Source organism: Siphateles boraxobius, unplaced genomic scaffold, assembly GCF_051911475.1.
Source record: "Siphateles boraxobius isolate OS27281-9 unplaced genomic scaffold, OSU_SipBor_1 1, whole genome shotgun sequence".
Taxonomy (NCBI): Eukaryota; Metazoa; Chordata; class Actinopteri; order Cypriniformes; family Leuciscidae; genus Siphateles; species Siphateles boraxobius.
Window position 1 is genome coordinate 4,745,372 of NW_027508699.1, and position 15,721 is coordinate 4,761,092.

At 39.8% G+C, this 15,721-nt stretch overlaps 1 protein-coding gene across 2 annotated transcripts in view; it reads right to left on the reverse strand.

Moving 5' to 3' along the window:
* Positions 1 to 15,721, reverse strand: part of zyg11l (zyg-11 family member, cell cycle regulator, like) — a 36,430-nt gene that overhangs the window by 9,510 nt on the left and 11,199 nt on the right. The window contains exons 4-12 of one of the 2 annotated variants that reach the window (XM_077247105.1): positions 7,448 to 7,588; positions 6,737 to 6,913; positions 4,786 to 4,850; positions 4,603 to 4,702; positions 3,566 to 3,616; positions 1,936 to 2,097; positions 992 to 1,039; positions 431 to 634; positions 86 to 138 (exon numbers count right to left, since the gene is read on the reverse strand). In XM_077247105.1, the coding sequence (XP_077103220.1) occupies positions 86 to 138; positions 431 to 634; positions 992 to 1,039; positions 1,936 to 2,097; positions 3,566 to 3,616; positions 4,603 to 4,702; positions 4,786 to 4,850; positions 6,737 to 6,913; positions 7,448 to 7,588 (1,001 nt within the window). The remainder of the gene's footprint in view (positions 1 to 85; positions 139 to 430; positions 635 to 991; positions 1,040 to 1,935; positions 2,098 to 3,565; positions 3,617 to 4,602; positions 4,703 to 4,785; positions 4,851 to 6,736; positions 6,914 to 7,447; positions 7,589 to 15,721) is intronic. The other variant, XM_077247113.1, reaches the window with a different exon arrangement.

The following is a 15,721-nucleotide window of genomic DNA, read 5'->3' on the forward strand; positions in this document are numbered from 1 at the left end:
AGGTGCGTCCTGTCTTTTGACTGATTATTGTATAATATTACATAAATACAGATTAATCAATAAAAAAGTAAATTAAAACACTTACCGGTATGAAACCATTGCATGCTCAGGAGAACTCCATGACAGGATAGAGGAGTGCTAAAAGTGAGACATTTAAGGTACAGGGTTGAGCACATAAAATTCAACTAATGCGCACACACACACGGTTTACGTGGACTCTCCATAGGCGTAATAGTTTTTATGCTGTACAAACTGTATATTCTATCCCCTAAACCAACCCATCAAAGAAAACCTTCTGCATTTTTTTAATTTCAATAAAGCACGGTTTAGTATGTTTTTTAAGCCAGTTGGTTTACGAGGACAGGAAGTGTCATTACACACATTTCCGTCCTCATAAACCATATGCACAAGAACACACACACACACACACCAGTTTCTCCTGCACTGTGCAGTGCAGCTCAGCATCCAGACCCCACGCAGGCCCCCTGACTGAGGTGAGATGTGCCAGGATCCCTCCAGCAAAGTAACGGACAGCCACCTCCACCTCTGGGTTGATTAAGAGTGACAGAATGTGCTCCACCAGGTCCTCATCCATCAGCTCCGACCGCAGCTCCTCCACCTCTGCTACATTATTCTGGAGCACAGAGGAGATTCGCTGATTTCAATGTTGAGCAAGCTATTGTCATTTGAAGTAGATAAGCTTCTAGAACAGAATATTAAAACCCCCACGATTCCACATGGGGGATGCTGAAGGTTGAATAAGGACATTATCTGATTTTCCTTGCAGGTTAAAAAACTGCATGAAGAAATTTGTTCAGCAATTATTCGTAATATTCCCTTTTTTTGGACCATTAGTCAACAAATCCTCTGTTAACACTGAGCAATGAATAATTTTGAGTTCATTTAGATTTTTGTGTGACCACAAGTAATCATGTCAGAGTGGGTGAGTTCACTTCCACCAATTTTTACATGATATATAAAATATATTTACCAAAAGGCCCAGGAGCTTCTGCTGGATGGAGAACTCAGAATAATACGACTATGGAGGAGAGGAGAGAGTGATGAGAAGATCCAGAAAATTAACATCCATTTAAAAGGCATTTTTCTCACAAAAATGAAAATTAATTTTACTCATCATTAACTCAAACTTATGTAATTCCAAGACTGTTTGAATTTCTGTGTTCTGTGAAAAACAAAAATAAGATATTTTGAGAAATGCCAATGGTAACCAAAATGGTTTGGTTATCAACATTATTTAAAGCATCTTCTTTTGTGTCTCACAGAAGAAAGTAAGTCATACTAGTTTGGATTGGATCAGCAAGAGGAAGAGAGAATGGTCACAGGTTTATTTTTGAGAGAACATTACTAAGTTCCAGAATCTATGTCATTGTTGTAAACTTGTCATGATATCAATCTATAATCTGACTTGTGATGCAACCTGTAATTAAACCACACTATGTTAATTTGGCGAGAGGAGGACTGGCCCTAAACTGAGCCTGGTTTCGCCCAAGGTTTTTTCTCCATTTCTCTCAACGATGGAGATTGGGTTCCTTGACACTGTCGCCTCTGGCTAGCTTAGTTTTGGATACCTAATATTTGACAATATTATTGACTTGAATGCATTGACACTATTGGATGAGAGCTGAACTAAGCTGGATGACATCACTGTTTTCTCTAGAGCTACTTTATAGATTAATTAATTAACTACACAGTTATTGAACCAAAACTGAATCAACACTGAACTAATTTCAACTGAATAATGACTGTTGTTTACTTTTGCCTTTTTAGAGCTGCTTTACAGTAGAATTGAACTCCTTTTTCTGTTTATCACCGTAAAGCTGCTTTGACTCTGTATTGAATAAGGCGCTATATAAATAAATAAAGGTTACTTGACTTGAAATGTGTCCAACTGTGCATGGGTGTGTGTCTGTGTACCTCTAGCAATTCCATGTAGAGTTCCAGTCCTTGGCACTGAATGAAATGGCGACAAGCAGTAGGTGTCTCATCGGTCAAGTTCCACAAAGCACTTAATGCAAACTTCAGAGTTGAATCCACTACACCCAGTGAGGCCTTCTGTTGAACGATGCTCAGCAACTGCTGAAGTTCCACAGAAAGGGGAAAAAAATCGATTGTTTTGGTCTATTCATGTAGTCATCTCTCCATTCAGGCATTTGCAATAGAAGCTTAAGAATTTAGCCATTTACATCCTATAGTACTTTAGGGGAACAGTACGGTTAGTGTAAAAGACCCCATTAAATGTTCTGAAGAATTTGTCTTTCCTGTGCTGATGTATTTGCTCTTGAAATAGAAGGGGTGGGACATATTAAAGGCCTGTCTTTTTTATTAACTAACAACCTTTAGCTTGCATCACAGTCTGACATATTTTGCTATTTGCTATTGTCAGGGTATGAGGAGAGGAACTTTGGAATCGGTAATATTCGCAAGTAGGAAATACAGGCAAGTAAACAGTGCAGGTGAGGAAGAGGATGGATGCTGGGAAATGTAGTGTGCTAAGTTGACTGGGATGGTGATGGGACTTTGTCACAGCCCAACACACTAGCAGACAGTTGCCATCACAGACAAAGAACATAACCGTAGCATGAACTCTGGGCCTAACTGATTCTGATGTGTTGAGACTATTGGGTTAAGTAGCTCGGAAACCATTGGACTGGACAGCGCTGTACCCATTTGACCTGGCAGTGCGGAGACCACCGGACTGGCTAGCGCCGAGACATTTGACTTGGCACAACTGAGAGCATTGGGATTGAGTGTGCAGAAACCTCTAGATTAAAAATTCCCTCAGAATCCTTATCCTCCTCCTCTGCCTCCTCTTCTTTGCGGGGCTCAATGTGGTGTTCAAATTGGAGGATGCAGGGGATACTTGGTGAAGCTCCGTAGTTGGAGTGAATTCTGGAGATGCATGGGCTGGAACGGACTTGGGAGAACACTCCTAGACAAGCACAAACTCTGGGGCACACTCGGGGCGGAGCGGAGCTTGGGCTGGACAGGGCTCTGGGGCGGACTCGCCGGCTGGAGAGGGCTCTGGGGCGGACTCGCCGGCCGGAGAGGGCTCTGGGGCGGACTCGCCGGCCGGAGAGGGCTCTGGGGCGGACTCGCCGGCCGGAGAGGGCTCTGGGGCGGACTCATAGGAGGTCATATTTCCAGGTAGGGAATACAGGCAAGTAATTCGTAGTCCAAGTCGTAGACCAGATCATGAGTGTGTGCTTATAAGCCATAGGTGATGAGTGTGCTGAGGAGGTGCAGGTGAACAAGAGGGATGCTGGGAAATGTAGTTTGTTAAGGTGACTGGGCTGGTGATGGAAGTTTGTGACAGCAATATATAGTCTGGCGGTTTATGGTGGGAGGGACATTCTCATTGTATAATTTATTCAAAACTATGTTCAAGAGGAGTCATTATTTTTGGTCCATTTAACCTTATGAGAAAGCTTGTAAAATATGAAATTTTTAATTTTAGAGCCTATCTTGCCAACATCCAGGAGTACACTAGCACATAGATGGCTTCAAAGCTAATAGCAATGGACCAAAAGCCAATAAAAATATTTACCTTCATTATAAATGCCTCTGCACCCAGTTCTGAGATCTCCTCTGTACTCAACTGCAATGAAGTGTGAAAGAGTTAAATTCTCCAGCCTCAAAACCTTTTACACATTAATAATGTCCCAGAGATGAAAATTATTTGATAATGATTTTTGTTCATATAAGCAGATCTCAAAATCTATTGCACCACAAAAATAAATTAAGTCTTTCTATGTCTAAATATGTTCCCTGTTCTAAAACTCTTTTTTTAGTTTTAGAATATGGTCATGCAGAATAAGGCATTAATATGTGCCGTATAAGTACTAATAAACAGTCAATAATATGCTAGTAATATGCATGCTAACAAAGCAACTTGTTAATAGAGAATGTGTAACTCAATATAAACTATCTAAAATAATGCAACAGATAGCATCAACAAGCATACCATACTTTGGAGCTCACAACAGGTCTGTCTTTAAGGGTTTATAAGTCATTGTTACAAATCAATTTTACCATGGAGAAAATTTATGGAGTTTTTACTTTCACAACCTGACTAAGCACTCAATACGCCACTCACTACTTTTTACTGCCTTAATTTTTTTCTTTTACTTTTGAATCACCTATTATTAAAAAACACAGCAAAAATAATTATATATCTTCCTTTAAAGTCTTTAAAATTATTGTCATAAAGTTTTAAATAACTTCCCCTCCCCCTTGCAACGACATCTCTTCTCTGATGATGCGTTTACTGGTGCAAGGGCGGGACAACCAGTCACTTACATGAGATCCGCCAATAGCAAACCACATGAGATCCGCCAATAGCAAACCACAACCATCCAATCAACTCCCTATGGACAAAATCAAGTACCGTCCTAGATTTTTTCTTGTTTGACAAAACGTTTCTGTTAGATATATGTCACAACAACGAAAAAAATAGCTAGCGCAACTTCCATTTCATCCCGACTTTAATAACACTAAAAATCTCTGAACTTAACAACTCAGCACAGCATCAAAGCTTCTCCTGGTTTTAGATATTGAACAGAATGCTGGTGGTGATGTAATTACCTTAGACACCAGTATGGAGACTACAGCCACCGCCATTCTCTGCACCGTCTGATCTCTGTGATTCCCCAGCAACATCATTATCAGCTTAGCAGCTTCGTATCTATCCGGGAACAGGGGTCAAGACTAAATCAAGCCACATCAACAACAAGCTGAAGTGCGCTGAGGAAATGTGCATGGACTGACCTGTCAAATGGGACAACCTGTAAGATATGGTCACTGCAAAGGGTAAGCAGGCAATTCTTCTGCAACTAAAAGCAGAAAAAAATTAGACATTGATAGTCAGTAAATGGTGAATCTTACAAAAATTGCCATGAATAATTTTAGGTCATGTTTAATGGCAAAATATAAATAAAGAAATAAAAAAATGATATTTTACTGATACAAAATAAGTTTTTGCATGATCACCAATTTCCGATGCCTACAATCTCATTCTCATCACTGTAATGCAAAAAAAATATTACATATACATGATTTCAAAATGTATAAAAATTTATTTATACATCATGGTAGTATGTTGTACTTGCTTAAAGGTACAGTGTGTAGATTTTAGCGACATCTAGTGGTTCGGTTGCAAATTGCAACCAACTGCTCAGCCCACTGCTCACCCTTCCCCTTTGAAGAAGATACGGTGGCCAAAACAGGACAAACGTGTCGGTCGAAGATTGACGCTCTGTCGGCTCTTGTGCAAAATAATAGATGTGGTCCTCCATTAGTTCAAATTTCACTACTAACATTAGTACTACTACTTTGTGCTAATTCAGAAAGGGACGGTGCAAGTTGCCTCTAAAAACACCAACGAAGAAGAAGAAAAAAACAACAACAACATAGTGACGAAATGCGTTCTGTAGAGGCTACTGTAGAAACATGGCGGCGCAAAATGGCAACTTAACTTTTTTTTTTATATATATACTTTCGCCTATCCCAGTTTAAAACACAAGAGCAGAAGCAACTATAAAGTAATCCATTATGTAGAAATTATGATGTGTAAAAACTGTTTAAAACCGCTGTTAAAACCACGCTGTTTGAAAAGGCTGAAATTGCCTGCAACAGCAGAACTACAGTGGTGTGAATAAGTTAGGCCCCCCATGCTAAAGTTGCCTAAAAAGAGGAATAAAAAATCATCTTTTGGAAATTGATCTTAATGGCTTAATTGGAAAAATGAGGAAAAATCCATCCTTTAAGGACACCAATTTTCTTTGTGTATGAATAATGTATCATAAATAAATAAATGTTCTTCCTTGAAATACAGGGTGCATAAGTCATTGCCCCCCTATGTTAAATTCCCATAGAGGCAGCCAGATTTTTATTTTTAAAGGCCAGTTATTTCATGGATCCAGGATACTATGCATCCTGATAAAGTTCCCTTGGCCTTTGGAATTAAAATATCCCCACATCATCACATACCCTTCACCATATCTAGAGATTGGCATGGGGCACTTTCCATAAGATCATCTTTCAATGCAAATCAAACCAGCTATTAGGCTAACTGAAATAAAACCATGCCAATCTCTAGATATGGTGAAGGGTGTGTGATGATGTGGGGATATTTTAATTCCAAAGGCCAAGGGAACTTTATCAGGATGCATAGTATCCTGGATCCATGAAATAACTGGCCTTTAAAAATAAAAATCTGCCTGCCTCTATGGGAATTTAACATAGGGGGGCAATGACTTATGCACCCTGTATTTTAAGGAAGAACATTTATTTATTTATGATACATTATTCATACACAAAGAAAATTGGTGTCCTTAAAGGTTGGATTTTTCCTCATTTTTCCAATTAAGCCATTAAGATCAATTTCCAAAAGATGACTTTTTATTCCTCTTTTTAGGCAACTTTAGCATGGGGGGCCTAAGTTATTCACACCACTGTAGGACTGCTTTCCCCAAAAGCAGGAAGGGGGCTTTTGGGGAAAACAAGTTAGAAAAACAGCTTGAATCAAGTAAGACCAGCTAAGACAAGCAAATCAGAACCGGTGATTCATGGCACTTTTTCTCAGCAGGGGCAATAGGGCCTGTGGGCAACATTGACCCCCAATGCATGGATGGATACAATACTATCTGGGTGCTTTATCATACAAACCGTTGGACGATGGATAGGATGAATATTGAATGCAGCCTGAGTGTGTTTATACCTGGTTGTGGTTTGGGAAGTTCTTCATGGCTGTAAGAAGCCGTTGAACTACAGTTCCTGCCAGGGGTAAGGACATTCCCAGCACCAGCTCCTGTACGGTCAGGTTAAACACGCATGCAGTGGCCACAAGCTGAAGATGAAGAGAATCTGTGTGGTGTTGCATTCCAGCCAATACCAGCTGCAACAGGAAGAGCCACATGTACATCGGCTGTAAATGTCATTTAGCACACTAAAAAACTGTGTTTTTAAACATGATCATCATGTTAAACATGCCATATTAAAAAAAACTGCCCTTACACTCATTTAAAAATGAAAATAAAAAAATGTAATGTATGCATAACGATGATTTTTATATGACACACCTCTTCTATGATGATGTAAATGATCTTTATTCTATTTCATTCTATGATTATACAGAAAATTAATTAAGCATAAAGTAAAAAATCTCAGGGAGATAAAACTATCCTGATATCGTAAAACTAATCCATAAGAATTGAGTGGTTTAGTCAATATTTTCTGAAGAGACTGGATTTATAAATAGGCAAGGTTCGTTCAGGCTGTAAAATGTGATATGGTGTGATTTCTCAAAACTTAAAAAGGATATTTATGAATCTTATTTACTGATCCTAGTAAGAAACCAGCTTCACATATTTTGTTCACAAATACAGATAATGAGACAACAGAAGAACTGCTAAAGAATAATTTTTTGTACCTTTAATATGTTTGGCTGAGGTCCTTCCATGTTGTTTGTGTGACTGTAAAGATGTGTAAGAACCTCCCGTATAAAAGTCTCTCGGTCGCTGTATCTCCTCAAGGCTTCACACAGTTGAGTTAAATTGGACTCTCCAGCCACCTGGATGGGTTTACAAATATCTTATCTTCTAAGAATTTGCAGATCCTGGCAAAATCTGCAATTAGTTCTGATTTTTAGATTATTAATTATTTGTCACATGCTCAATGAGATAGCAGTCAAATGTAATTTTTCTGCAAGCTATCATGTTGTTTCTAGTCTCTTATAGACAAACTTTTGAATAGCAGCATAAAGTCTGGCCCACTTTGCTGCTTATTCTGGTCAGGAACAGCCCAGTTAGAAATTGTTTATGTGCCGTTAAGGCTCTGCGTAAATACTAATAGTAACGCTAGAGGATCATCGTGTGCTTCACCGTCTGCTCTCTTAATGGGGTCTTGAATTGCATTTTTGTTTTATTTTATGTTTCCAGATGTGCTGAATTCAAACGTGATGGATGATTTCAAGTTAGCTAAGGAGGAGGAAGTACCGATGTACATTTTTAGCGATTGAAATAAGCTTGTTGAAAGTATGACGTGAAAAAGTGTGTATTCATAGATGCCACCTACGTCACTAGAAATAGAACGCCGCCATATTGACGACCGATCTCGCCCGGCGCAGCCCAAACTGCCCATTTGAATGAGAGAGAAAGACAGAGATAGATGGATAAAATTTTAATTTTAGGCTCCGATCCTTATTTGTTACCCCCAGTTTTCTTTTGTCCTTCGTCATCTGCCCCAGACTTGCCCCAATTTGCCTTCCATAATATATATATTTACCTTGTGCATAACCCCTCCCCATACAGTGAGGATCGCTTGAAGGCTTTCAAAGAGTACAGACGCGTATCAATATGCTGTGGCTGGATGGGTTACAAACGTAAAAGTGCGGCACCTGGCCAGTGGCCACCAAGGATTTATATTTAATCATGGGAAATGTTGGTATTATAAAAAAAAAAATCAAATGTATGATTTTGGTGGTAGTTTGCTCTGACTAGGTAGCGAGTTGTTAGCTAGCTAAGTGGCTCAGCTGGTAGCTTGCCAGCTGTTAGCCACGGCTCACGGCTAGCTGTCATTAATCTGGATTAGGCCTGTCGTGATAGTCAATAAATCAATTAATCGCACGATAAAAAAATGAGCTCGATAATTTTTCCGGCCGCGATAATTTCCATTTGCATGCTTTGTTTTCCTCGTGTCTCTCTCCCTCTCTATCTCTCTCTACCAAAGAGACTGGATGACAAACCTGTTTAAGACATAACCGACATATTTTACGTGAATACTCTCCAAAACGGACATTTGTTGTGTGTATTTGTGCATTCAGACACGAAACAGAGCTCAATTCATTACTCGCGCGCTGTATAGGGCTCTATGGCGGCACGCTTCGGGTCGGGTATGTGCGCACAGAAAGATGAGACATGATACAATATTAGACATTCATACAATATGAGACATTTCTTCTATCCTTTTCTTTTGGTATAGAATAAAATTCCAGTTCAGGTTTCCTCTTTCGGCTGTTGTTGCAGCCAACTGCACAACATATTGGAGGCATTACTGAGACCGTCGGTCGTCAACATGGCGGCGCAAAGCTACAGTGACGTCATGTGAACTGAACGAATTGTCAAAAATGGAATGGAACACCAGCGTTTTCATATTTTTAGAACGTCCACTGTGTGCTTGAATTAACTACCTCATGCCAGGCTTTATTCTTGTCCGCAAGAGTGACTGATTATAGTGACAGGCTTGGGTGTTTCAAAAAATCTTTCAAAAGAATAGCTTTTTTTTTGTCCTTGGTCCATATTGGTTTATATTTCTTGTTTTTAAGTACAGTAAAGCCGGTTAGCGCACAAAACTCAAGCCGCATCGCGTCTAGGACACAGGACTCGTCGATCAGTGAATCTAACCACCAAACATGCAAAGTGGCGTTGATGTACGAGTACAACATAACAAAAAGTTGTAAATGTAATTTAATGGAAACCTAGTGAGTGGCGCGGCAGGATTTTGAGGATCCTGCAGTGTCGTAGCTGGACAAATTTTAGGTCGCTCTAAACTAGCGTTTCTCAACGGGGGCGGTACCGCCCCCTTGGGGGCGTTTGGACAGTGTCGGGGGGCGTTGGGAACGAGGCAGCTGAGAGGGGGGCGCTCAGGCACAAATGGGGGGCGTTATGTCTGACTGTGGCACTATATACTCACTGTTATTATCACAACTTTTTTAAGCCTCTGACAACACATACAATGTTAATTTGAATGCATGGGCGTTTTAGGTACAGCATTGATTTCCACGCTGCTGCTCAAATCCATTCCACCTTCATTCGGAGTCCCACCAGGCCAGACGATCCAATACGCACGTGCAGTCCCAAGCGCGAGTCTCAGGTTCCTATGAGAATATTAATATAAAATATCATATCGTAGAACATGTAGCCTACCGGTATATGAAATAGTAGCCTAGGCGTCATTTAGCCTACAGGGCGGTTTTGAAACACTTTTAAAACATCTCGCGGCACGGATGTACCAATACAAATAAAACATATCCAGTTAACTAGCAGCATTCGTTTCATTCGTTTGTTAAATAAGAGACGATCTAGCGCTGAAATGTGTTGTCTTCACTCGGACGCGCACTTCAGTCCGTTACGGAAAGTGAAAGTCTCCCTAAAAGATGTAAGAAATAAAAAAGCGAAACGGATGTATACTATTTTTGAATCCCTTGCTTTTGGAATTTTTTGTAATGTTTCCCCTTATAGTTTTTTTTTTCTTTCTGTCTATTGTTTCTTTGATGCTATTATGAATGTAATAGATATAATACTATGTGATCCTCCGTATGTGTATGTTATATATTGTTCTTGTTATGCAATAAAAAAAAAAGAGAAAAAAAAAGAAAGTGAATCAGGACATCATCACATCTTTGTATACATTTTTATTTATTTACATCAGTAAGCTAACGTTACAAGACATCGTCTTTCAAAACATTACCTGCGCAAAAGAAAAAAAAAAGAATGAATGAGTCATTCGCACTTTTGAAAATGCCCTTCCGAATGCGTCTCTGTCCGACATAATTCCATAGCGTCCATGTTTTAATGTAAAATAAAATTATGTCTGTGTTAATTAATTAATATTTAAATGTTGCTAGTAGCCCACTCAGACTTGTCCCAGCTAGTTACCGGCAAATTATCTCCATGGCAACGCTTAAAAACAAATGCCGCAGCCGGCAGAGTGGTAGAAAGAATGTGTCCAATCAAAATGTACACAAGCTTCGCGGTTTAAGATTAATGTGTCCAATCAAAATGCACACAATCACGTAAACTAAAACAATTTTGACATCAAAACACATTTAAACATCATGGCGGAAAACAAGAAGAAGTGCAGACAGTATAGTGTCGAGTATATTAAATATGGATTTATTCCCTCACCCACGAACATCCAGCTCCCTATGTGCCTGCTTTGCCAGCAGGTTTTTTCTAACGAGGCAATGAAACCGTCCCGTCTTAAGGAGCACCTTACTAAAATTCACCCGGATAAGGCATCCAAGGATGCTGCGTTTTTCCAGAACATCAAGGAGCAGCTTTCGAAACAGTCCATCTCCAAGATGTTCGCTAGGAAGGTAAACCAGACAGACAGTGGGTTAGTGGCCTCCTATAACATCTCTCTTATGATAGCGAAGTCCGGGTTGCCATTTACAGTGGGGGAGAAGCTGGTTATCCCAGCGATTAAAGAGGCCATCTCCACTGTCATGGAGAGAGACCCATCGCCAGTGATGCAGGCCATCCCGCTCAGCAATGACAGTGTGGCTCGGAGAATAAAGGAGATGGCTCTGGATACTGAGCAGCAGTTGTGTGCCACACTACGTGAACATCCATTCAGTATCCAGCTAGATGAAACCACGACCATGGATAATAATGTTCTGCTGATGGCATATGTGCGTTATATGTCTGAGAGGGATGTGGCCGAGGATGTTTTGTTTGCCAAATATCTCTCCACTGACACACGAGGGGAGACGATCTTCAGGGCTCTGAGTGACTACCTGCTGGAGAACTGTATTCCCATCGCCAACATCCTCGCCTGTGCCACAGATGGAGCTCCCGCTATGGTTGGCAGGTACCGTGGCTTCGCAACTTTGTTAAAGGAGCGTGTGCCGCAGGTGTTAACAGTGCACTGCATGTTGCACCGTCACAATTTAGTGGCCAAAAATTTAAGTCCTTCTCTCCACCAGTCTCTGAACATCGCTGTCAGGGCCATAAACAAAATTAAGGCCCATGCTCTGAACGACCGGATCTTCAGGCAGCTGTGCGGGGAGAACGATGAAGCGTTTCAGCGCTTGCTGCTCCACACCGAGGTACGCTGGCTATCCAAGGGCAACTGTCTGGCTAGGCTGTGTGAGTTGTTCACAAGTGTCCTGGAGTTCCTTGCCGGTGCCGACGCAGGTCTAAGGGACACGCTGTGGTCGTGTCTCGTGCTGACATATTTTACCTGGCAGATTTTTTCGGGAAGATGAATGAAGTGTCACTCAAGCTCCAGGGAGATGCCGTGACACTGGTCCATTCAAAAGCCACCATCTGCAGTTTCCTCGCCAAGCTGGAGCTGTACAAACTAAATTTGAGCAGGCGTCAGTTCAGTAATTTTCCTCAGCTGGCCAAGGTAGCCTATTATTAGCTATTATTAGTAGTAGGAGTATTAGTTATATTTAAATTTACAAAGGCAGCCTAAAAATAAAATCAATAACGTTAACTGCCTTTCTGTACTTACATTCAGGTGGTTGATGAGCTGACCGATAACCACCTGCTGCGTTACACCGATCACTTGAGGGCAGTGAAGGCGGACATGGAGATCCGTTTCAGGGACCTCGAACAATTGGATGTCCCTGAGTGGGTGATGGAGCCATTTGAAGGGGATGTGTCCAGGAGTGAGGCCGAAATTCAAAAAACTCTAATCGACCTCCAAAATGATGAGGAGGCCAAGGCAACCTTTCGTGCCTGTGGCTGGCGCGTCATGTGGGCCACGCATGGTCAGCGTTTCCCTCTTTTGTGGAAGAGGATTCGTCTTCTGCTCCTTGCTTTTCCGACGTCATACCTTGTCGAGCAGGGGTTCAGTCAAGCTTTGCACATGCAGACCAAGTACCGCAGCCGTCTCAATTTGGTTACCTCAGGCGCACTCCGGCTCAAGCTGACATCCTTGTGTCCTGATGTGAAAAAGTTGGCTGCCAGTCACCAAGCTCAGGGCTCACACTAATGACCGTAATTAATGTTGACTGTTTTGGATGCCTTTGTCTTTTTTCTTTGGTTCAGTTCTGGTGTCTTCTTTGTTCGTCATTTGAAATCAACTGGCTGTTTGGCTATTCAAATTTGAAGCCTATATATTGCCTAATTAAGTGCGCGAACGACGCTGCCTTTTCATTGGCCATTTAGGTTATTGTTCATGTGATTGGTTAATTTAAAAAAAAAATTTAAATCACTTTTAAACGAACAAATTCAAATCGAAAGCTAATACAGTCTGATGTAACCCGTATGAAAGGTGCATTTCTCTCTAAAGGCGCATCCGCTTTACAGCAGAGATGGAGATTTGCTTGCAGCCAACACTAATTTATAAAACACTAGTTTACTAATAAACTATACATTTAAAATTACAAACTCGTTATTTTTTCAGACACATTTATTATCATTAGCCAGTAAATAAATCAGATCTCTGTATGGTTCCAGAGACATGGCTCTTCTCATTCAGCACAGCGGGGAAAATATAATTTCCAGCTTCTAATTTGGCCTTAGAAAAACAGTAAAATCTAAATTTAGTATTTTAAATGTTTAATAAAGGGGCACAATGTCAAACAAAAATATGTAAATATGTCAATTGCATTTTATACAACAACCAAAAAACCAACAAAAGCAAAATACAACAACCGTTAATTTTTTGTTTTTCAATTACGGGTTAAAAAGGAAAAACGAATGGATAGTAAAAGTAAAAGGACCTTATATTATTAAAACATTTCAAATAATGCATTTGTAGAAAAAGTTTGATAGAATTGGGTCCGTGTACTTTTGTGTCCATTCCTTTTTCCTTTTTAACCTGTAATTGAAAAATGAAAAATTAAAGGTGCAAAACGCAGGTCTCTGAGTTTTTGCAGAACTACGCCCCCTCTGGCGACAAGCGAAACTGCAACCAGAGTTGTGCACGCTCATGGACCACACGCACACGCACGCATGCACGAGCACGAGCTGTTCATAACTAAAGGAGCATCTGCCGCGCAGATCTTTGGTGTACAGCCAAAATCTCTTCAGTGGTAATAAAGTTATAAATCTGCAAGTCATTTCAAATATATGGAAGGAAAGACATTTGAGTAAATTACTCTTATGTGTGAGGGGAAAAACGGGGGTAGTAGAAAACTTTGTTTATGTTTTTACTGTATCCAACTATGATTGTATTATTATGAAAACACATTCATAAACAATATAATTGATTACTTCGCAAAAGCTCAAAATAATAATCATACCATACACGGTTGGTCAACAACGTTCACTCAAATGTCTCAAGGTAATAAACAATCAAATGTCACCATGACGTTTTCATAAAAGCCAAACAGGCTAATCCGCCGAAGACTTGCGGGGTTCAGCCTGTTATTGATCTGCTAAGTAGAATATTCCAATAACAATACATCCTTTTTCTGTAATAATTTACTCAAAATTTCTGTCTAATTATCGGTCATTTTTTCAGCATGTTATATCACACTCAAGAATCTTGAACTGTTTTGCTAAATCACTAAACTACATGTAGCGCTGATTTATTTAGTAGATATTTTGACAATACACACTGACAAACATTAATGTGAAATGTGTCAATACTTTATTTAGTAAATAGTTAGTCTGCTAAACAGTATGAGTAAAGTAAAAATATTTACCCCTTTACCATTGTATTTCTCTTCCTGCAACGTTCAGAATAAAACATGTATTTAATCACAATACCAAAATATTTTACGTTTTCCTCGTTTTGATAGAATACGAGCTCCCACATACCTCATATATACTACATACAAAATGTACCACATTCACGGGAACAATTTGCTATTTTTACCGAAAAATACAATATAGCCAATGCAACGGCGTTCTTCCTTGTTGGTCAATGACATGAACACCTTAGCATGTTTGCTAACATAATTGCTAGCATGTTTCATTGACAACAGAACCGGAAGAGAATACAATGCTGAATAAAGTCGTCGTTTTTGTTATTTTTGGAACAAAATGTATTTTCGATGCTTCAAAAATTTTTAACTAACCCACTGAAGTCACATGGACTATTTTGATGATGTCTTTATTGCCTTTCTGGACAAGGACAGTATACCATACATAGATTTTCAATGGAGGGACAAAAAGCTCTCGGACTGACTCTAAAATATCTTAAACTGTGTTCCGAAGATGAACGGAGGTCTTACGGGCTTGGAACGACATGAGGGTGAGTCATTAATGACATAATTTTCATTTTTGGGTGAACTAACCCTTTAATGTGTTGCATTATGTACTTTGGTTTTGTTATTTATTTTTGGATTAAAGTTTATGTTGAACGTTTATGTAGCTAGCAGGGCGAGGCTGAGAGCCTTGCGAGCCACACCAGTCTCGAGTCCCACGGAGGAGCTCCGGAAGGATAAGAGGAGGATTGGAGACAGTGAAGAACGAGAGAGGACCACGCCTGAACTTTTTGAGATTTGTTATTTGTTTATTTTTGGATTAAAGCACAGGGAGGTAATGATATTTTTATTCCAGTGATCCTGTTTTAATATCTCTAAGTGGGTGGCTAAAGAGGAGATGAAGAAGTAGATATTGATCTGTCTCTCTGCAGGTAGTCTTGTGCTGACGTATTCATATCTACTATGTAATAAAGAGGGGACAGCCTGGTTTCAATAAAAGCTGTTCTGGACAAACAAGCTAGTTTATTTTATTTTATTATAAAATGACCTCTTATATGTCAAAAGATCAAGGGAAATTAAATTTCTCAATTCATGGCCCCTTTAAGATTTTTTAGTCAGTCAATGGCTATGTTTACATGCAACCAAATAATCAGTTAGTAATCAGATTGACGGCTCAATCAGACTGAAAAGCCTTCATATAAACACCTTAATCGATCCGATTCGAATGAAATTTGTACTGCGTGATAAATATGAGCAGCACGGCACAACATATGTTCATATGTTCACTGTCTCCAAATTATGGCCAGAGATAGATATTAA